The 23,459-nt window shown below is 44.6% G+C and overlaps 1 protein-coding gene across 5 annotated transcripts in view; it reads left to right on the forward strand.

Moving 5' to 3' along the window:
• The window catches only part of VPS13A (vacuolar protein sorting 13 homolog A), a 167,812-nt gene that overhangs the window by 102,145 nt on the left and 42,208 nt on the right, over positions 1–23,459 (forward strand). For all 5 annotated transcript variants that reach the window (XM_035100322.2, XM_035100323.2, XM_035100325.2 and 2 more), the window contains 8 exons: positions 532–927; positions 1,859–1,963; positions 15,141–15,287; positions 17,513–17,641; positions 18,491–18,624; positions 20,071–20,200; positions 20,928–21,160; positions 21,786–21,939. In XM_035100322.2, the coding sequence (XP_034956213.1) occupies positions 532–927; positions 1,859–1,963; positions 15,141–15,287; positions 17,513–17,641; positions 18,491–18,624; positions 20,071–20,200; positions 20,928–21,160; positions 21,786–21,939 (1,428 nt within the window). The remainder of the gene's footprint in view (positions 1–531; positions 928–1,858; positions 1,964–15,140; positions 15,288–17,512; positions 17,642–18,490; positions 18,625–20,070; positions 20,201–20,927; positions 21,161–21,785; positions 21,940–23,459) is intronic.

A 23,459-nucleotide genomic window follows, 5' to 3' on the forward strand; every position in this document is an offset into this window, starting at 1 on the left:
GAATACTAAGGCCAACCAGATATTTATGCAACCTTTTATTCAAAACCTTCATAGTCATGTTTCCAAAGCAGCTTATTTCCAGTAACAGGTCCATAAGACTACAACATCAAATACAGTTGTACCTTGGAAGTCGAACAGAACAGTTGTGCCAATCGGAAGCCACGGAAGTCCCGCCAGACGTTTGGCTTCCAAAAGAACATTCGAAAACCAGAACACTCACTTCCAATTTTTGATTATTCAGGAGCCGGAACGTTCGACTCCCAAGGTGTTTGGGAGCCGAGGTATGACTGTATAATTGGGAGGATAGATACCAACCAGAAAATATTAAAGATACGGCATGGTGTCCAAAGGAAAATCCTGAACACATGACATGGTTGCCAATATCATTGTTATTGTGGCTTTTCAAACATAGTTGAAGCTAATGATAAATAATTGATCATTCCCCCATTTGTTTTGTATTTGAATAGAAATTGTTATTGAATTAAGGACTGTATTGACCATATCTTCCATCTTTGAACTTTTATTTCAAAGGGACAGAGTACAACCTGCAATACTCTAGAAAATGGATGTTCAACTCAGATTCATAACGCGGTATTAGATCAGAGCAAGCTGCAATTACATTTACTTAATTATCTTGGTAAAAATTGGACTGCTGAATACCACACTCGAATGAATCAGCAAGAAATTAGTTTCGTCACATTCTCATGCATCACTGACGTTGACAAGGCAGAATTGGACATTGCTGTGCACATAACCTATGCCACGGGACAAGTGATTATAGCAATTCACAGTCCATACTGGATGGTAAATAAGACTGGTCGAATGTTGCAGTACAAAGCTGATGGCATTCATCGCAAACATCCACCTGATTACAAGATGCCACTTCTTTTTTCTTTCCAACCAAAACACTTTTACAAAAATAACAAGGTAATGTTTTAAATTTCAGAAAATTAAATATTTCTAGAGTTAAAATAAGTTATACAATGTGTTAAGCTCTCAAAATAGTATTCCAGGACTGGCCAACATGATGCCTTCTAGATGTTTGACTTCAAATCCCATAGCCCCAGTCAGCTTTACCAGCACTCAGGGATAATGTCATTTGAGGTCCAAACAACATTTGGAGGGCACCCAATTTTTCCTGTGCGGGGGGGGGGGAGGAAAAGCTTAATTTTTCCTTTTATTATCTCATTATTAGCAAACTAATGATAGAATACATCAGTATATTTCAAGCGATATATTGTGCTCTCTGTTTCCACTAATAAGTGATATTATTACTTTATTATATTTATAAGTTGGGTAGTGGGGATTTTGGCAATAAGATTTTAATAGAGAAGATGCTAGATAATAATGTCAATGAATGCATAGTTATTCCCAGTCAAGAAAACCTATCTATTATGCATAATGAAGGGTTTGAGATGAAAAGATTCTCTTGAACTGTTCTTGTATTTGGAAAACAATAGTTATTACGTATACAGTATGTTATGAGTGAACTCTGATGCTCATTATGACAGCCACCAAGAAACAAGAGAGAAATATCATAATGCTTAGAGGAACTCCAAGATTTGCAGAAGTACATAAAACCCTTAGGGCGCAAGGTGGGGTACTCAACCCAATGAGGACTTGACCATGCTCAGCACTCACAGAATGCTGGTGTCTTTTGTGGTGACAGCAGAACACCAGGGAGGATGAAATTGAATGTCCTGAATGAGAGGACATGGCTGGCTGGAACACTAGTCAGGAGCATGTAGGTCCCGGTTGCTGCTATCTATTATTCATTTTCAAATGACAGCCAGTGTATTTTTCCTTGCTTTAAATTTCATTTGTAATGAAGTGAGCATAACAAATGTTCTCCTTACAGGTTCAGCTCATGGTGACAGACAGTGAACTTTCTGATCACTTTTCTCTGGATACTGTTGGCAGTCATGGTTTCGTTAGATGTAAGGGCAACAAAAATGAATACCAAGTGAGTTGGTTTAACTAATACTGCTAAATACCTTGTAGGCATAATTCTATGCATGTTTAATTGAAAGAAAGGCCCGTTTAATTGTTGAGGTGCACTTCCAGGCAAACTTGCATAAGTTTACAGTCTTAAGACCTGCACCCAGACCGACTCCGTCCCTCCCTCTATTTCATTTCAACTTTGTTCTTCAGTTGCCTGGTTCACATGCCATGCTAAGTTATGACGTGTGATGTATGATTTCTTTAACAGTCTGCAAACAAACCATAAGTTATTCCATCAAAGATCAAACTAAGGCTGGCATTGTAAAAGCTGGGTTTGTCCCTCTCCCATCCATTCTTTACTGACTGTCTTTGCAGCATTGTAGCATTGGCATCATCTAAGCACATCACCAGCTCTCTTACCATTGGCCAGCTGAATGAACTACCGTGTTTCTCATATTATAAGACATGTCTTATATTAATTTTTTTCTCAAAAAAACACACCATGGCTTATTTTCAAGGGATGTCTTATTTTTTAATTAAGTTTGGTAAAGCAAACTACATTTATTCAGTTATAATTAAGTTGTCTTCTTCTGGAACATCTTCATAGTTCTCCAAACCCAAACTCTACAGCAAACTACATTTATTCAGTTATAATTAAGTTGTCTTCTTCTGGACAATCGTCATACGGTAACTCTCCAAACCCAAACTCTACTGCAAACTACATTTATTCAGTTATAATTAAGTTGTCTTCTTCTGGAACATCCTCATAACTCTCCAAACCCAAACTCTACAGCAAACTACCGGTACATTTATTCAAGTATAATAAAGTCGTCTTCTTCTGGAATATCATCATAACTCTCCATATCCGGAATTCCATCCTGAATGTCTTGCGACTCCAGTTCCTTTAGAACCATTGGCCCCAATCTTTCATGTCGAGCAATACAGCTCTCAGTAAATGAGCAGCTCTTATCCAGGTAACCTGCTCGGAGTGCCTTGGCAACAACACTGTCACTGATTTTATCCCATGATTTCCTCACCCAATTCACAACCTCTTGCAGGCCAGGTTTCACAAAGTTTCCACGCTGATTTCTTGTCATTCTATTTTCAATGTAGTCGTTAATTTCTACACGCAAATTGTCTTTGAATGGCTTGTTTATTGCAATATCAAGAGTCTGCAGATAAGCAGTCATTCCTGCAGGAATCATTATTTGATCTATTCTTCTCTGTGCAAGGAACTTCTTCATGTCTTTAGCACGATGAGTGCTGGCTGAATCCCAGACTAGCAGACCTCTTTGGCCACCTCGCGTAACAAGTGGCAGCATTAATTCAAGCCACCTCCTTATAACTGCTTGTGTGCACCAGGCTTTTTCAGATTCAAGAACATAAATGCCAGAAACACGTTCAATCTTATTTTTCTTGCCCTTACTGATGATAACAGGTGTGACTTTCTGTCCATCCAGACGAATTGCCAAAACACAGGTAACGCGTGTACTCTCGTGACCAGTGGAGGGAACGTAGATTGAGGAGGCACCCCTCTGTTCAATTGTCGTTTGGGCTCCTTGACCCATAAACACTGCAGTTTCATCCATAGCAATCACGTTGCAAGGTTGGTATTTAGAAAAGTCAATTCCATCAACAAAGGACTTGAATGCAAGTGCTCGCTTAACAACTTCAGCATCCTCCAACTTAAACAATGTTGTTGATTTTCTGAGAGACATGTCGTATCGCTGAAGGAAGCCATCCAGCCAGCGATGTGATGCTTTGAATTCTGGGGAGATTTCAAATTGTGGTGCCATTTCAAGGGCAAATGCTCTAATATCAGCCCTGCGCACAACCAAAGCCTTTGCTCTCCTGTCAGCGATCCACTCACTGATCATGTCTTCCAGCTCAGGAAGTAAAGGTTGCCGTCCAGAACCACACTTGCGCTTCTTAGAATTTCCCATGAGCACCTGTAGACTGAGTTTATCATAATCTGCCCGCCATTTTTGGACCAGTCGCATATCTATTTTCTTCTCCAGGCAGAAAGCCGCAAGATTCTTGCCCTTGGAGTCCTCTACAATTCTCTTCTTGTAATCCACAGAATAACTCCTTCTTTTTCCACTCATCTTGTCTGGGGGATTGTTGCTGGGGGAGAGAGACAAACAGTGATGAGTAAAATGGCAGACTTTTACGGTACTTTCATGCATGCAATTAAAGCGTGCACAAACCATGCATAAATATTGTACTTTTGCACCAAGCAAAAGCACACTGAGGGGGAGCAATTGCATGCAATTAAATGGTTTGCCAGAAGCTGCTTTGTCATGCTGGCCACATGACCTGGAAGCTATACGCCGGCTCCCTCGGCCAATAATGCGAGATGAGCGTGCAACCCCAGAGTCGGTCACGACTGGACCTAATGGTCAGGGGTCCCTTTAACATAGGACCTTAGGAATGGAAAAGCCTATTTTCTCCCAATTTGCTATAGCCTCTTCCTAAACTCACGGACCTGCATAATCAGGTGAGCAGGCAAAACAAGCAACAGAAATAAGTCAATAGCTTGGCAGAGAACTAGAACAGGTAAGCAGGGCAAAAGGCAAGTTGTGGGTCCAGAAAAAGACAAGGATTAGAGCTGGAGGAATGATGGAAGTTGGAGCTTTGTGGGGGTGCCTTCAGGTACTAAGTGCAGCACTAAATGCCTGATACGAGAAGGGAGAAGGGGGCATTTATCAGGCAGTGCAACTACCGGTAGATAGCTGGCATAAAAGAAGCTGCTGCATGCTCAGCACTTTTGAAAAAAATCTGACCTTTCTATTGGTGCTTAAATGGGAAGCTGTGCATTCTTGAAAAATTCTGTTAAGCAACTGTTGGTAGTGTATGCTGAGAATATGACATTGTGGGGACTAGCGGTTATGGGAGACGGCTGTACAGAAACTCCCGCACTGAAACGCCACGGGGCCAATTTCAAAGCTACCCCGGGGGAGAGCAGCCGTGGGAAAGAAGGGACGACCAACTTGTCGGGTACGGGATGGCCGTGAAGCCTTTCGTTAAAAGGAGGTTTTCCCTGTGAAATGAAGCTGCAGGGACCAACAAGGCAGCCGCTCCCCCCCCCAATGCCCGCTCTAATACTATTCATTTACCTCCCCCCCAAAAAAAATGGATGAGAAATGCATTCATGCATTTCACATATTGCCTGTTGTGACCTACACTAAAGTTTATATGATAAAACAGGAAAAGAAAGCTGATTTCTCTGCCTGGAATCCCCCACTGAGTTTAATAGGATCTACTCCAAGGTAATTAATTATAGGACTGCTGCCTAAAACACCCTTTTCAGAAACAATTTTTACTTTACAGTTTCACTGGGTGATGGCAGTGGGAGTGGGAAGCAGATAGCATTTGGCTATTTAATAGCATTTGGCTATTAAAACTTTTCCTGTCGTGCTAGGTATAATTTATTGATGCCATTTTTGGCCTGTTAGTCACGTTCCTTTGAGGACAGCTCAAAGGCTGGATAATCTGCACTGTTAAGTGCTGCCTTCCTCCCAGGGGATTTGCATTTGGGAGATTCCTTTCCTGGGCACTCTAACCTCCTTATCTTGAACTAACACTGCAGGCTGCACATCACTGTCTTGTCTGCACCAGAAACTTTATCAGCGTTGCTATCAGGAACAGCATTTTTATGGATGAAGAAGACCTGTGTTTACAGTTAAGAGTCGCGCGCTTCGAGCTGCGCTTCCAGCCAGCTCCCGGGCTTCGCGCGCTGCCTGCTAAGCTCCTGCTGGCTGCCGGGGCTTATCAGATCGCGCGCTTTGAGCTGCGCTTCCAGCCAGCTCCCGGGCTTCGCGCGCTGCCCGCTAAGGCTCCTGCTGGCTGCCGGGGCTTATCAGATCGCGCGCTTTGAGCTGCGCTTCCAGCCAGCTCCCGGGCTTCGCGCGCTGCCCGCTAAGGCTCCTGCTGGCTGCTGGGGCTTACCGATCGCGCGCTTTGAGCTGCGCCTCCAGCCAGCTCCCGGGCTGCTTAGCAGGGTCCCGATCCTTTCTTCTTTGCCCGCCGCGGCTCCTGCTGAGCCTTCGCTGAGGCTCTACCGTAGCCGGGCTTCGCGCTGAGGCTCCTGCTGCAGCTCTTGCTGTGCGTGCTGCAGCTCTTGCTGGCTCCCACTCGGACGGAGCTCCACGTGGCAGCGGCATCCGGTTCCGAGGAGGCATCTTCCTTTTCTTACGGTACCATATTTTGCACAGACCTGCTCCCACCACAACCCGGTACTGGTACGTCTTATTTTCGGGGTATGCCTTATATTTCGCCAGGTCATGAAAATACTGCCATGCCTTATTTTTTAGGGATGCCTTAAAATATGAGAAACACGGTAGGTGAGATGTTTTAGTTCGTGGGGCATCATATCCAATGGAAAGGGTGTTCGCCCTGTTGCGAGGCACTAGACAGGAGCAAAGACTTGTGGGAAGCAGGCTGGACTCCCTCAGTTTTTCCTCCTTTCTAGACACAGACAGTACGTTTCTCCCGGATCTCCTGACTCAGCTAGTTTCTGAACCCCTTTTTTCCCCTTTAGATTTACCTTCTCATCATTTTAGTTTTACAGTTCTTTGTCCGCGTGTTGTGGTTTCCCCCCCCCACACACACACACACAAAACCCTTTACGTTGCTTTTTACATTTGGTTGTTCCACTTATATGCCGCCTTTCTTGTATTCCTTAGTTGTTTACTTACATTGATAAATTTTCCAGAACCGGTGTCCTTGCCGCAGTACCAATTGCCATTCCTGCCTTCAGGCGCAGCGGCCCACTGCCAGCGCGCTCTTATTCTTTGCTTCTGTTGCCACTGCCATTTTTCTGGGGTCACAAGTGTATTTCTGTCTTTCATTTTGGTGTGTGCGCTACTTGTGTGACTGGTGGTGTGGCGTTTGCATTCTCCTGCCCTGATTTAAAAACAGCTTGGCCACCTGTGCCCGGTTTGCTGTTTTTATGTCCCTGCCTGACTGCTTGTATTGGCCTTTGATTTTGAAGCCTGCCTGCCTGCCTGCCTTCCAGTTTGCTTTGGCGGCGCTGGAGTGCCTGCCCCTCGTCCTCATCCCCCCAGTCGGCAGCTGTGACAAGGAGAGAGTGTGTAGCTTCTGTTTCCCTCCCACTCTTGCTCCACGGTGTGCCAAACCGAGTTGAGTGGTTTGGCCTAAGGCTTTTGCCTGCCTTTTCTCCTGGTCCACGGAGTGGCAAACGGAGACCTTTGGGCTGAATATGTACAAGACTGACTACTCCTCCCACCCCCAAAACGTGGATGAAATTCAGGAGTCTTCAGAGAAAAATGAACAGCAGAGGGACACAGACAGTGAATTGTTAAACATACTAAACCAAAACGTGTCCAAAGGTAAATTTCTCCCCTCACCATTGAATGAGAAATATGAATTGTGTGGCTATATGCCCTCCTTCCCCGGAATAAAGACTCATGACACCAGGTTTAAGATTTAATTAATTGGGTGGTTAAGGCCACAACTTTATTAAATATGCATGTAGAGCGGAATTGGCTTAGGCGTTGGAACCTAACAGACTATATCCGACTCCAACCTGTGTGTTGAAGTCTGTGAGAAGTTAACCACCAGAAAGGAGCCCCGCGACGTAGATCTACTAGAGCTCCTCCTGTGGCCACCGATGGGGCGTGCCTTACGGCCCAGGCAACTCCAGGCTCAGGACCAAGCCTCGCCCCCGGAATCCTTTAACGGAATTACCTCTCCAAGATAGGGCGGCTGATGACGTACTTGCCCCTCCTCCACTGATTGTTATGCAAATTTCCAACGCCTAACCGCCACTCGAGCCCACCCTGGCTCGCCGCCAATCCGCTCACATGTAGTACCCTCTTGCCAATTCGTGGGTATAACATAAACATTATTTAATTATTTAATATTATAACGTTATTAATGGGGGCTGTGGTCCTAGTCTCTTATTCGCCTAGTTATGTACACTAACATGTAGCCAATCGTGGATTCCCGTAATTATGTTTCCGAGCCAGATATCATTCCCCATAGGCGACAGATGTACACCGTCATGACGATACAGGGCTGCTTCACTCTGTTTTAGGCTTGGGTGCGAGACTACTCGGCCGTTCAAGGCTAACACTCTGCGGATCACAAAAGAATTCAAGCGCCGCCTAGTTCTGTTCATAGCGATCGGGCAACGTCCATCGCGCCAAATGCGCCTCTCCAGCAGGGATGACCAAAGCAGCGTCATCCCCGGGCAAGAATCCAATAGGGTATCAAAATCACTGAATATTTTCAACTTCAAGTCCACTGCGTTACGGTAGGCAAGGTCGTTTTCCCCTAGCTGCAGCACCAGCAGGTCAGGGTAGCCGAGTGAAGCAGCCCGGCTTTCGAGGGTCGGCAACAGCTCGTTCCACTTCATGCCTCTCTTTGCAATCCAGGACACTCTCACCGATGCTGGGAGGCCCAGCCCGTGCCCCAGGCCCACTTCAATCGCCCTTTCGCGGGCCCAGTGAACTACGCTGTGCCCGGCTATCCAAACGCGCACTATCCGGCCACCTGGAAAACAAAGAGTGACAACCCGGGATCAGCTGAATGCTACGTACGAATGTACCTTTTGTATGCGTTTGATTTCCACCTTCCCAGGTCCTGAATCCTCTCGGAAGAAAGGCCCAGGTGCATGGCTGAAGTAGCTGCACCAATCCTGAAGGAGTGGGGGGAGAATTCGGTGGGGTTATACCCGCAAGAGGCGATGGCCTTGCGCAGGACCCTGGTGAACTGCTGGCGGGTAAGCCTGGCCTTGTCCTGGTGAATAAGGAAGGGACCCGGGCCCGCCGGACGCAGGTGAAGGAACCTCCTGGTATCCTTTACTGGACACGGACCCGCGGCCCCTGTCGCAGGGAGGCGTACAACGGCACCCTTTCCCTTCTGGTCGGTCTTTGAACGTCGGATGTGTACTAGAACCTGTGTGTCGGACAGTGACACATCCCCTATCAAAATACCCCGAGTGACACCATCCGATTGGTCCTCGCAGACCACCTCCCCTACTCTGAGAGCCCCAAAGTAGGCAATCGAAAACGCAGCTGAAAATAAGCGCGCCTCGAATTTCGACCAGCAAAGGATTCTCAATTGCTTGTGTATCTGGACCAACATGTCAAACGTGATAGGCCGCCTGTTGTCACTGGCTGGAGGCTGGAGCCGACGCCAGCCCTCCATAGCCCTGCGTAAGTGGAAGTTATCGCACGGGTCTATGAAATAAAGTGATTTTGAGAAGAATGTTATGGCTGCTGTGTGAATTTGAAGGGTCTTAGCGGCTCGCCCCAGATTCCTCAAATGCACCATGTATTGCATAACCTCTTCCTGGGAAGGCGGACCAGGAGTAGGACCCGTGGTTCCTTTCTGCCTAAACTTAGTGAAATCTGACCAAGCCCGCTTATACGAGTTAAGGGTAGAGGGGGCAACCGACGCAAATACTCCCTTCAGAATTTCGCGCTCCCAAGGTTCCATAGATGTTCCGGGAACGGCTCCGGCCACAGGCGTGCCTCTGGTGCCAACGAGCGGAAGCGGTCCATCTGGAAGCGAGACAAAGCATCTGCGATATTATTATTAAGCCCAGGCACAAATTTGGCTGAGAAATGCATGTTGAATTTCAAGCTTAGTAGGACGAAATGGCGTAAGAGAGATGACACTCTCGGAGATCTTGATGATTGGCGAGCGAGGACGCTGACCACCGCTTGGTTGTCGGTTCTGAAGCAGACTCGCCGATCCCTGAATTCCACGGACCATAGGTGCACTGCTACAACTATAGGGAAAAACTCTAAGAATGTTAAATCGCGTGTAATATCCGTGCCCTGCCAGCTGGCCGGCCAACGCTGCGCACACCATTTACCTTTGAAATAGACTCCAAAACCCAAAGAACCAGCCGCGTCTGACTGTACCTGAAAATCGGAATGCAGAACCAAGCTGTCCTGCCATAGGGATACCCCATTATAATTTTCAAGAAATGTAAGCCAGGACTCCAGGTCAGCCTTAACGCCTCGAGGGAGACGCTTCCTGTGGAAGGGTTTTGTTAAACCTGCCGTAAGTCTGGCTAATCGCAGGCAGAAGGGGCGGCCTGGTGATATTACCTTGCACGCGAAATTCAGGTGACCCAGGAGAGATTGGATCTGTCTAAGGGTAAGTTTTTTACAGGGGATGAGCTGTCTAATAGTCTCCTTAAGGCCCTTAATTTTGTCCGCAGGCAAACGAGACGTTTGCTCTACTGTGTCTAATTCTATGCCTAAATAAGTTAAACGTGAGACGGGCCCTTCCGTTTTATCTGCTGCTAACGGCACCCCCAGCTCGTAAGCAAGGGCCGAAAATGCTTGCATAAGGCCTGCACACTCCGGACTATTTGCCCTAGCCACGAAGAGAAAGTCATCCAAATAATGCGAGACTCCGGACAGGCCAGTTTTAAAGCGCAGGGCCCAATCCAGGAACGTGCTAAAGGCCTCAAATGCAGAGCATGCCACGGAACAACCCATAGGCATGGCTTTGTCGATGAAATATGCCCCGTCAAACCGAAAGCCCAGCCATCTGAAGTCTTGCGGGTGGACAGGCAGGAGGCGAAATGCTGATTCGATGTCGCACTTTGCCAACAAGGCACCCTTACCAAATTGCCTTACAAGCTTCACTGCCTGGTCAAAGGAGGCATATTTCACCGTGCAAAGCTCCTGAGGTATGCCATCATTTACGGATCTGCCCTTCGGATGAGAGAGATTATGAATGAGTCTGAATTCGCCTGGCGCTTTCTTAGGGACTATTCCCAAAGGGGAAATGTGGAGTTCGGGTATGGGTGGTACTGCAAAAGGACCCGCCACGCGACCTGCAGTAATCTCCTTGTTGATTTTCTTAATCGCTATGTCGGGTCTCTCCCTAACAGATTTCTGATTGGGGGGGTTGCTCGAAAGGGGTGGGCTTTTTACTGGGATTCTAAAACCGGAGGAGAACCCCTCCCAGAGGTAGTTAGCCGCCTTTCTATTGGGATAGTGATCTAAAAGGAGTTTCAGGGGGCCGAGCTTTATAGGGGAGAAAGCCAGAGTGAGTGATGTATTAGAGCCGATTACTGCCTGTTCCCTGGGGGGCGCCACTTGCGTGTCTGGGGCCCTGGTGTGAATTGCCTCGCCCGCCGCGAAAGGACTGCCTCCCTTTGAAACATGACACTCCAGGGTGCTGTCCTAGACATTTTTCGCATTCATGCGTATATTTACAATTGGGCCGCTGACAGATGCCCTTATTATATTCCCAGCAGACCCTGCGGCGCGGGTCCCTCCTGGGTTCAAACCTGCCAGACTTAGGGGGATCCGTCTGTTTCCTTTCCACATATGGGACCACGTGGTTACTCCAAAAATGCTGGTTGCGCTGATCCCATCTGGTCTTTGGATTCTGAGACGCGTTCCTACGGAAGTCTTCATCGTAGCTTAAAGCCGCCGCCTCCCCAGCCATCTTATTTGCCAACCTAACGTCAGCTACATAAGCCCACAAGTGCAAGGCCCTCTTGGGGTATGCAGCTGAGATGACCGCCGCCCAGATGTGGATGCCATCTAGCCAGTTTTCGAACGTACGGTCGGCGCGGGGGGTCTTATATCTGCGCCTACCGTAGTTCTTCATCTTTTCACCCTTTCCCAATGTATGCGACAAAGGCAAAAGGGTGAAAATGTCAACAAAGTCCCCGTTCAAAATCTTTTCCCTCTTTTTATTTGACAAATGCGAACCCAAGAAAATGTCGGTGTCAGAGTTGGTGGAATATTTTGAATCTGGCACTAAGGCGCCGTCCCTCCATTCTAAAGTCCCTTTAAAACCCTTGCGATGGGCGCTCGATCTCCGCCTATGTATCCAAAGAGGAAGGCCCTACTGGTCTTCCGCAATCCCCCAATAATCCTCCATCGGGATGTCGCCATCCGATTCGGAGGTCGTACCTGAATCGTCCGAGTCGTCCCTGCTCCTCTTGCGCTTGCCGGTCTTCTTCTTGGCTTTCCCTCCTTGACGCTCTCCCTCGATCCTTGACTCGTTCTCGGTACCTCCTCCAGGTCTGGACGTACCCTCGTCCCCGGACGTCTCGGAATCCCCGGTCCCCTGCTGCACCAGGGCTTGCCCAAGCTGGTCTGCCCGGTGACCTGCCGACGACTGAGTGGAAGAACCTGCAGAATGAGACCCCTCCCCCTGCCCTTGGGAGTTGGAGGCATTAGCGCGCGCCTTCTGCCTTCGTGTCCGCGGGGCTTGGCTCACGTTGCTACCCCGGTCGGAACTAGAGGTGGAAAATAGAGAAGCAGAGGTACATGGCGAATCGCTTTCCATTAAACCGGTGTCGAGGATGAAATCCTGTGACTCACCTGGCTCTTCCTGCAACTCGCGAGGATCCTCCTGAGTGGTGGCAGCCATGGGCGCAAGCGTTTTTGCAATGGCCGCCAGCTGCTTGCACACGTCCAGCTGAGTTTTTTGCAGCGTGGAGACCACTCGTACCAGGGCCTCAGTCTTGTCCTGGGCCGCAGGGCTCTTGGAGGGGGCCTTACCCTGCGCACGCTTAGGAGCCATTCTCGGAAAGGTGCTGAGCCTAATTTTTTTTTTTTTTGCTCTGTCCTAGATGTGCTTGTGTGTCCGTGTGCGTGTATGCGTGTGCGTGTGTATGTGCTTTATTTATTTTATTATTATTATTACTATTATTATTATTGTTATTTGTTTATATATATGTATATACGTTTATGAGTGTGTGTGTGTGCGTGCGTGTATTGATTGATATATATATATATATATATATATATATATATATATATATATATATATATTGTTATTTAACTTATAGTGTAATTTAATATTATATGTATTTAATATTATAAATTTGATACTATACCAGATGGTGCTAATACTTCCAATCTAATGCTGCTAAGCAATCTGACTAACGCAATTAATTAGATAAAAGCTGCGCAATTAATTATGTGAGCATACACCAGTACAAGGAATAAAGAAGACAATTAGTCACAGCACATTCAGGAATTCCCTCAAATAAATTCAAGGGTAGTGATTATACAGTCTAACCTGATAGTCAATTATTCGTAGAAAAGAATTATGTTAGGTAATTAATTCACCCCTGTAAATTAAAGCCTGGGACGGGTAGGCAGTTAATTAATTCACAATTAATTAATTCGATGCATCCACTGTAGCAAATAATATACCTAGGTAAGCAATGAAATTCAGACCGTGCAAATTAATCAATTATTCCATTATTCCAAAAGGGAATTGTGCCAATGTAAATAAAATAAATCACTGCCAACTATATCCTATCGGGTAAGCAGAAACCGCACTCCAAAAGACTGCCGAATAAAGGAACCTCCTAAAGGCTTCTCAAGAGTTCTGCATCTAACTCCCTTCTGTATTAATTATTTATTTTCCCTCTCAGTATGAAATAAAGTCGCGCTAATACTGTTCCTGCTGCGCGAAATTCCGGCCTATTTTATGGCTCAAATGGCCACCGCGACTTGCTGTTTACACTAAAGTTCCCCACTCAAAATGGCGTCGGTTGTGAGGCAGTCGCTTGCAACAAGCCACACTCAAAATGGCTACCGTGCCACTCAAAATGGCGCTGGCACACAGCCTCCCGCTAATACAACTGCACCACTCAAAATGGCGCCGGCCACGTGGGTCTTAAGGATTCCCAAAATGGTGGCGTCCTTGCCCACAACCAAGATGGCGCTGCTGGAACCCAGTGCCCTCACCGCTATAGACCAAACACACACACCGCTAAGCTTTCACTCACACAACAAGGAGCTACCAATCACGCAGGGGAATCACTACCAGAGAACCGACTAGGGGGGAGGCCAGCTAATCGACAAGACCAAAATAGCGTGACCGCTGCCGCCGAAGCAGCAAACTCACCAGACCGCCCGGATGAGAACGGAGAACTTCGCGTTGAAAATCTGTTGCAGTGAGGCAGCCGCCTCGACCCTGCAGGAATCACCGCCGCCGGGGAACGGGAACCGACTCTGCCTATCCGCCTCGAGCGGCAGGAAGACTAAGCGCTGTGGGGAGGCAGCCGCCTCCGCCCGGCAAGCCAAAAGTGGGCGCCGCGCACCGTCGCGCGGAGAAACAGCTGACAGGCGGGCCAGCGGCAGGCGGGCGATCCTCGCAGCTGTGGCGTGCTTCCCAGGGGCACCGGAGGAAAAAACCTGAACGCGATGCTGGTTGCACAGCTGACTGGCGCTAGCAGCTGACTGGCGGGTCCCTGCCGCTGCTGCAAACTGCCCCGGCGAAGAAAATAAGCGTGCCTCGCTTCCCGATGACGATCGCGAACCAGCCTGCAAACACCCTGCCCGAGTAAAAAGGACTCAAATAAAGGTAGAGAGCAACAACAAGAAAAAACGCCAAAGGAATTGGTGAATTGTTCGCTCCGGCAAACAGCGAGGGAAAGAGGGAGCTTTCCCGCCTGCGGAGGCCTTTAAACGGCGTGGCCCCGCCCCGCCCAGCCTCATTGGCCGGTCGGGGTGTGACGCAGGCGGGAGCGCACCATCGCGCAGGGGCTGAACTCGCAGCCCCTACGCGATGGTACAGTCGGGCAGCCCACAATCCCACCTCCGACGCAAGCGCGGAAGTGGCTTTCTGTTCCTCCTAGTGCTCAAAGGCAGGAAACCTCACTCAAAGGCAGTTGATCTGTCTCTTATCTCTGGAGTGGCAGTTTGTTCTTGTCTTTGTCCAAAGCAGTCTCACTTCTAGCTTGTGCTGCCTTTCTGGCCTCTTCTATATCAGGCACTTGTTTTTTGTTAACCTGATGGAGTGTTTTTCTGAGTATTTTGTTTGTGCAACTTCTTCCTCCCTAGTTGTTGGTCTTTGTATGGTCTCTTAGTCTGATTACCTTTGTGTGCTCCCTCAGAATCATGCTTGAAACCCTGGAAAGTTTCTGCTAGTCAGTACAGTATAGACAGTACTGACAATAATGAGCTAGATGGACCAGTGTTATGCTGGTGTGAAGCAGTTTCATGTGGTTAAATATATATTCATTTGCTCCAAGTGGTGTTGGGGAGCTAATCATATGGATGTTTATGGCAGAATTTGCATTGATCTGTAGAATGCAGTGTGAATTGTATCCCCCAACTCTTCTTGCAAAAAAGTTCACAGATGGTGCAACCAACAATAACTACACACATACAGTTTGGGGGCACCCTTAATAGTAATGAGACCGATGTACACTAAACATTTTTTGTCTTTCCCAGGTTGGTGTCACCATACATAACAGCAGTTTCAACATCACTAGAATAGTGACTTTCACGCCTTTTTTTATGATCACAAACAGAAGTATGCATACTTTAGAAGTAGCTGAAGAGGACAATGAAAAGTGGATACCAATAATTTCCCAGCAGGTAAGTCTTTTGGGATCTTCTTTAATTTGAATTTCTTCTAGTATCTGGGGCACTTGTATATCATTTCTTCTTCCCATCACACACACAGTTCACGACACAAAGTGTTGCTCATTCTCAAGTTGTCTGATTCTGAACTATACTATGCAAGCTTAAAAATAATAGAAGGTTTAAAATGCTTTTTTCTTTGCCTGTCTATTTCCTTTGCTATACACAGCAAAGGAAACAGTTGCACTACAAACTGTATATAGTACCCTATTAGTAGCTTATGTTAATAGCAACATTTATGCTGTCTTAGTCTTCATTAGCTACTAACATGAGTTTGACCAAACTGCGGGAGGCAGTGGAAGACAGTAGTGCCTGGCGTGCTCTGGTCCATGGGGTCACGAAGAGTCAGACATGACTAAACAACTAAACAACAACATGTCTTCATTAACTTCAATATAGGATTCTGTAGCCTTGGTTAATTTTCAGCTCATTTGTTCTCCCCCCTCCCTTTTTTTCCCTTTTAAGCACCATTCTGGAACAAAGTGTTGGTACCACTTTCTTAATCTCTAAATAATGACATTAATGTATTCGTCTTTTCATACCAGAAATTAACTAAGGGTTAATAGGCTCAATCTACTGATTGTCTTTGCAAGCCGTCCTGACCCTTCTTGAAAATGTACTCACTTGAGCAAAATTAATGTGTGGAAATGGAAAGTGGTTGTAATTGGCAGCAATTCCTATGATTTCAGTGGTTGAGGGGGAAAGAAGTATCAGACTAATTAAAATTGCTACTAAACATGAAAACAATCTGGTCAAATTTAAGTTCTTCTATGTTCCACTGAACTAAGTTAAATGGGCAAAATCGTGGTATTTAATGGTACTTAACCAGCTAAATCATAGTTGTGCTTGCCAAGTCACTACATTTCTCCAAGTAAGCACATACTTATCAAAGCTATTGTTGTTATTGCACCATTTGTGTACATGATGATTTCCAAAAAGGATGGAATGGGTCTGTTGCCCGTAGCACACACAATTTAAAAATGCACACAAAGAAGGCAACAGAGGAAGGGAAAGGAAAATGATGGAGGGGTAAACAAGAGAATAATAATTTATTATTTCTATTACATGTTCTTACACTAGTTACTGTAGGGCAGAGGTAGCTAACATGGCTTCAGATAAAGTTGAGCTGTGCCTCCCATCAGCTCTAGCAATCATGACCAGTGGTCATGAATGAAGAGAACTGAAGTCCAACAGCATTTGAAGGGAATCATATTGACTACCTCATGTTATTCGGCTATTTACCAAAGGCTTTGAAGGAAAGGTGGAGTTTGAGGGGAGATTTGAATGTTTAAGAGGTAGCCTCACAAAGGCATTCTAGGAGGTTCTTCCAGACACAATGGACATCACAGAACAGAGGATGGGGTTGAGGGAGATGAGGGTGATTAAGCTGGATGAGCAAAGTTGTGATGGCATAAGTTTTAAGTCCAATCCTTGGAAGTTAATAAATTCCTGTCAAACTTTCCGGCTGCAGGCAAATTAACTGCATCACCGTTCTCTCAATGGGGGAGATTGACTTCCTGTTTTAATCTCCTCCTGTGGCCAATTCCTTTCAATTATTATTATTTTTAAAAAAATTCTTTCCCTTACCCACGGTGTCCAATGTCTTCAAATCATTTGTTTCGGGGAAAACCCACTGCTCCTCCACTGCCGGCTTGGAGCTTCGCTCTGTGAGGGTAGCGATTTGCTTGGAAATGGCGCCCGCGACTCTGCACTTTGTTCGCTCTCGAGGCTCTTAAAAGAGCTTGCCGGGAAGCGGAGGAGTCACTTCTGGGCGCAGCCGAGCTCTCATGTCCCCATAAAGCTCAATCTGGGTTTTATGGGGGGGTCTGCGGCGCTCTCGCGGTTCCCCCCTCCCTCACAGTGCCAGGAACCTCGGAGCTCGATTCCTCGCCGATCAGCGCTGGCGGTAGACCAGAAGTGTTTTTACTTTACTCTTACTAATGTTATTCATCTTCTAAAGAACAGATGCATGCAGATTTCTAAAGCTGAGAGTGTAGTTGACTTTTTAAATAATTGTTTCATCTCCAATGTCCAAATGATGTTTAGTAATAGAATCACAATCCTTAAAATTACTTAATATTAAGGTGAATAAGATAAAGGGTTGATTTTTGGAGGCTGCTCTTTATTTTCCATTATGTGTATCCTTTACAAAAGTATGTATTTATCCTTTTCTTCCCCAGTGCACTCCTTTTTGGCCTGAAAAAAATGAAAGCAAGTTACGTGTTAGAGTAGAACATTCTGACATTCCACCAAAAATTATTCGGTTTGATAAGCAAGAAAATTGTTTGCTGCTACATTTAGACAACAGGGTGAGTAGCATAATTTACTAGCTACATAACTTTTAAATGCATGTTCTACCTTTTCCTCTATCCAAAATGCATAGAAATGAAGGGGATTGCCATGAGTTTGATACCAATTCCACCCAAGTTAGTTGCACTTAGGTCCCATTGAAACAACTGAGACGTAAGTTAGTCATGATAACCTATCTTTTCATATTGATTTCACTGGAAACTAAGTGCAACTATCTTGGAGTTTAATCCAACTACTAACTTGGAGTGGAATCCAGCAAAGTACAGGCGTAATTTGGATCTCAAACACCTTGGCTCCCAAACAAATTGGCTCCTGAACTATAGAAACCTGGAAGTGAATGTTCCAATTTTTGGAAGCCGAACATGCAGCACAGCTTCCGATTGGCTGCAGGATGCTCCTGCAGCCAATTGGAAGCTGTGCCTTGGTTTTCGACCAGTTTCAGGAGTCAAAGAGACTCCCAGAATGCATTCTGTTTGAGAACCAAGGTACGACTGTAGTTCAATTAGTATAAGTTACATTTCATTTGTGCAAAGGAACTTCTCCTTCTTTCTCCTCTTCCTGTGCACCTGCTCCAAGTCTGCACCAGAGAGTTGGGGAAACTTCCAGAACAGTTTTAAGGAAGGTGCAGTGATGATCACGAAGAAGAGAAAAGGGGGATGTTTCATTGCACTGCCAGAAATCCTTCCCTTGGCAAACAACCAGCCCCATATAAAGAAATCAAATGAATACTTTTAAATGAGCAAAATATGCCAAACTAATTCAGCTTTTAGAACTAACATAATTGTTGTGATAATAAATTAGACTAATGAATAAAATCAATTTTAATGCACTGTTTTCATATCTGATAGCTTGGAGGCATTATTGTGGATGTTACACCAGCTGAACATTCAACAGCAATTACATTCTCTAATTATCATGATGGTGCAGCTCCTTTCCTGATCATTAACCATACCAAAGAAGAAATGGTTGAATACGGGCAAAGGTATGAGTGGTGAAGGTAGGGGGGTTGGTTTATGTATTTTACAATAACAAAACGCAGCTCCCTCTCCAGTGGTTCCCCTAAACTCACACCACTGCCACCAGTCTCACTTATTTCCTCTGAATCTTTAACTTACCAAGAACCTGGTGGGATACAGGCATGGTACAAAGCTAGTCAGATACAGGTACTACATTTGTCAGAGGTATGGAAATATATTTATTACACAAATGCCCATTAAAACTTAATTCAAATAAAGAGAATTTATTCACATGATATACAAGATTTCCTTCTAATTCTATAGAACACAGAACACTGTAGGATTTTGTCACATAGTTGTGGCTGGATAACTCGGTCTTGGTAGAGCATGAAACTCTTAATCTCAGGGTCGTTGGTTCGAGCCTCATGTTGGGTAAAAAATTCCTGCATTGCAGGGGATTGAACTAATGACCCTAATGGTCCCTTCCAGCTATACAGTTCTATGATTTTATCTGAGTAAATGCTGGTAATCAATAATACAAATTCTTTCCTGTATTATCTTACTAGTGCTTCACTGCCAAACAGGAATTGGGTATCTTAAATAAGTTATTTGTTTGATTTAGCAAAGCAAGAGAAGACCACAAGATACTTGAGAAGTTGGTTCTGTCTTATGGCTTTTAACGTCTGACCCTAATTCAGCAATCTTTCCCAGCCTCAGACACTTTACGCATGCTGGTTTTTGAATTCCATTCAAAAAGTGAAGATTAAACATTTGTTACATTTCTATACTGCCCATATAATCGAGAAAACAATTATATAGGCAGTTTACAGACCATTAAAATACAAAGTGTAACGCAACATTTGAATGTTAAAAAAAAACACTAAAACCAATGTTAAATAAATTAAAATGGCAAAAACCTCTATGAACAGAGTAGTTTAGGCCAACATCTAGCAAGCAAAGGAAATAACTTCGTGTAAGAATCGAAAACCACTAAAATAGATATTATTGTTAATATTATACCTGGGAAAGCAAAAAGATTTTCATTTGGTACCTAAAGGTCCATAGTTGCTACCCAACTCACATCACTTGGCAGAGTAACCTGAGGAGGTGTCTTCAATGAAGATCTCAAGGACTGGCTGGTATATGCAGGAAAAAGTCATCCTTCAAGTAGTCTGTCTCCAAGCCGTCTAGAAATTTGATAACTGAGGACCTGAATGGGTTGGGTTGTAACCCTCGTCATGTGACAGAGGCAGGAGAGCAAAGAATTCTGGGAGGCAGGCACAGTTCTCTTTAGTTTTTCTCTCCTTCCTGATGGATTAGGTTGTTTCCCCCCGGCTCTCTCTGACCTTCTCTGTCAGCTAAGTGCTTTTAACTTCAACAGAACTTTATTTCTACTTATTTACTGTTCCCTCCTATATCCTTTAACTTTCTAGTATTGTGATTTACTATGTTTTTCTTGTTTTTGGTTGCAGTTCTCACAATGCAATGGAAGATGTTCTGTCCCCAAATAAAGCAGTTCTGTACACATGGGCTGATCCTGTAGGGTCTAGAGCATTGAAATGGAAATGTGGAAAGAGCAGTGGGGAAGTAACTCAGAAAGATGTATGTATGCTACTATTAATAACGCTAAAATCAGCGTTGCTTATTAACAGTCAAAGGATCTAATACTCAAAATGTTTTTAAATGTTTTGCCATAGTCAGGAGCAAAGATCCAGCAACTACAGACAAAATCCATGAGTAAATTGGATCTGAGCTATACCTTTTGTTGTAAGATGGTTTGCAGTGACTTCTACAGGATTAGCTCTAACGTGACCTACAAGGTTATAAAAGATTCCCAGCTAATTGGGAGCTTTGTTTGTAGCTGGTTGAAACCAGACTTTCTTTATTGGATGCATAGTTAAGGCCTCATCTGGATCAAGTGACATAATTCTGGTTGTGTGCAGATTGATTTGGGGCCTGATAACCAATAGCTGTGTCAGATGTGGCTTGCAGCAGCTGACACTTAACAGTAGATGGAGATAAGCCAGAACCATTTTTGAAAAGATTGTAAGTGTATCCAAACTTGCAAATATATTTGTTTCAAATATTTTTATACCCAGCTTTCATACAGTTTACAAGAGTAAAATCCAACTTCAGAAAATAAGATATTAAAGTAAAGCACCTCACAATGAATTAACATAGTAAAATACAAAGAAAAATACCGGTAATCACAGTAACCAAGCAGTCTTTCAATGTATGGTATCAGTAATCTACAGAATCCTTGGTGAATGAAAGCGTTTTCCGGAGACGGTTGTCTTGAAAATAAACATTTGCTTGTCTTCCATTTTAGGACTTGATGACACCTATCCAAGTGGGAAGCAAAACTATTTATTTAGTTTCATTTTTTGAAGGCTTGCAGCGAATTATTCTGTTCACTCAAGATGAAAAGGTTTTCAAACTAACATATGAAAGTGAAAAAGCTGAACTGGCAGAACAAGAAATCATTATATCATTGCAAGATGTTGGGATTTCTTTAGTAAATAACTATTTAAAACAGGAAGTAGGCTACATTGGCATCACAAGGTAGTGTTGCTTTAATTTTTAAAACACAATATTTTCATTTTAACTACATATGCTTAAAACACTTGGATTCAAATGAACCTGCTTCTGGATGATATAACATAAGAATATGGGCATGATTCAGCCAGTTAAATATTTTTAACAGTGCATTCCTATGACTTTCTATTCTGATCTCAATATAACTTTACATCCAGGCAAGTGCATATAGTACAGTATTGCTTTCATTTCAGAGGAACAGAATTAGACACATGCTTAAATCTTCTGTCAAAATGATTAGGATTTGAAAATACTTAAGTGTGGCTGGATTGTGCTCAGTATAAATACAGTAAAGCCTCAATTGGGGCAAGTTAGAATTGTATTAGTTTCAGTACTCTAAAAATGCAGAATAATTTTTGGAGCTTCCAAAAAGTTTTATTAAAGATTAAAGAGATAGTTTTGGAACTGGAGTTCTTTTTGCTTCTAACAAATAGCTCAATTTTAAAGGTTAAATAAATTTCAGGGGTATCATGAAACATTTATTGGTTTGTCAGGTGATAGTTTTGTTCATATTTTTTTTCTGCAAAATATATTGTGTTTGATAACTATCAGGCAGGGTGAAGTTTACTTGTTCTATTCTTTTGTTTGCAAGTTCTGATATCATTTGGGAAACAAAACCTAAGAAAAAGTCAAGATGGAGGCCACTGAGTTTGAAACAAACTGAAATGCTGGAGAAAGAATTTAATGACTACTGTGAGCACTCACCCACAGAAAATAAAATAGTGGAGCTGGATGATAATACTCCGGTAATGTTAAGGGGAATTTTCTTTGTTTGTCCATTTAAAATACATTCATAACATAAAGCTTGGCATAATTGGATATTGCTCTTTTACTAGAAACTTGTCAGCACGGGGTCATATTCAACTACATTTTACTCAGAGCAGACACATTGAAATTAATGAGCATGCCTAAGAAAGTTCCATTAATTTCCATGGGTCTACTCTGAGTAAAATTAGTTGAATCTTCTGCCCCTTGCCTTGACTTTGTGTCCTGCTGTAATTTGTTCCACAACAGAGGCTTATAGCCTGATCTTGTTTACTCAGGGATAAATTCTACCAAGAGTAACTGCATAGAGTTACAATTTTCACCTGCCTCCTGGTGTCTGGGGGGGGGGAGGCATGAGCACCCTGGCCCCTGGTTCTCAGCAGCTGTGGTTCTCCTTCATGATCTCTAAATTGTCCCACAATATTCTACCAATGCATCTTGTCAGCATAAGGATTTCTGCTTGTACAATGGGACTTTCCCACCTTTCCTCCCCCCCATTCCCCAAATCTCCAGATTTAGGGGGGCACATGGCGGGGAATAGGGGAGGAGAACATCCTGTTGTACAAAGAGAAATCCTTCGGCTGATAAAACGTTTACATTGGCTCTATGCTGGGTTCCACCCATGGATACTGCACCTGGGCAGAGCAAAATTTAGAACTTTTTAGTAATAGGTAAAAGTTTATTATTGAACACCACAAGAATGAATGCCACCTTTCCTCTGAGAAAGTATGAGGTAGGTTCTTTGTTCCTGCTTCTTTTCTTTTTAATTTGTTTCTTCTACGTATTCTGAATATTTGTGTTTTGGTCCATTTGCACTGTTGGTGCCTTTGCTGCACTCAAGTGGGCACGTGTGTTGCAACAGACACATTTTTAGAAGGATTCTGCTTATAGTAACTTACTGCCCCACCACCACCAACTGTTGCCCCCTCTGCCTTCGTGATAGAAGTATAATGAATATGTGCCCCCATTGCCAGCATTTTATCAGGCACTAGCTGGCCCGGCCATGTGTTGCTGTGGCTCATCCCTGTGTTTCCCCCATGACGTATCCCGTCTCCTCCCCCACCCCACCCCACCCCTGGCTCATCCCTGTGATTTCCCCCACTCTGTCCGGACCCATGACCTCCCCCCCCCCAGTTCATCCCTGTGATTTCCCCCACCCTGTCCCAACCCATGATCTATTCCGTCACCTCCCCCCAACACCCACCCAGGAGAGTCCCCACCTTCATTCGGCCTAGTCTGTAAAGGCGAGCCGAGGTGCTGTGGAGAGCGAAGGTTTTCTAGCTGCAGTACCAGGGTAGAGGGTGCTGTTTTGCAACCTCTTTTGGCTTCTTTTCCCCAGCATGCACTTTTGGGTGAGTTGTGTGTTCTGATACACGTTGTGTGCAAATTTGAAGCGGTTTCAGTGAAAAGTGGAAACACACCCACATGCCCTTTTTACATTTATAGGTAGATAGATATGTGCCATAACCACTTGTGTTTGCCTGGAACTTCAGTTCAATGT

The sequence above is a fragment of the Zootoca vivipara genome, chromosome 11 (assembly GCF_963506605.1).
Source record: "Zootoca vivipara chromosome 11, rZooViv1.1, whole genome shotgun sequence".
Taxonomy (NCBI): Eukaryota; Metazoa; Chordata; class Lepidosauria; order Squamata; family Lacertidae; genus Zootoca; species Zootoca vivipara.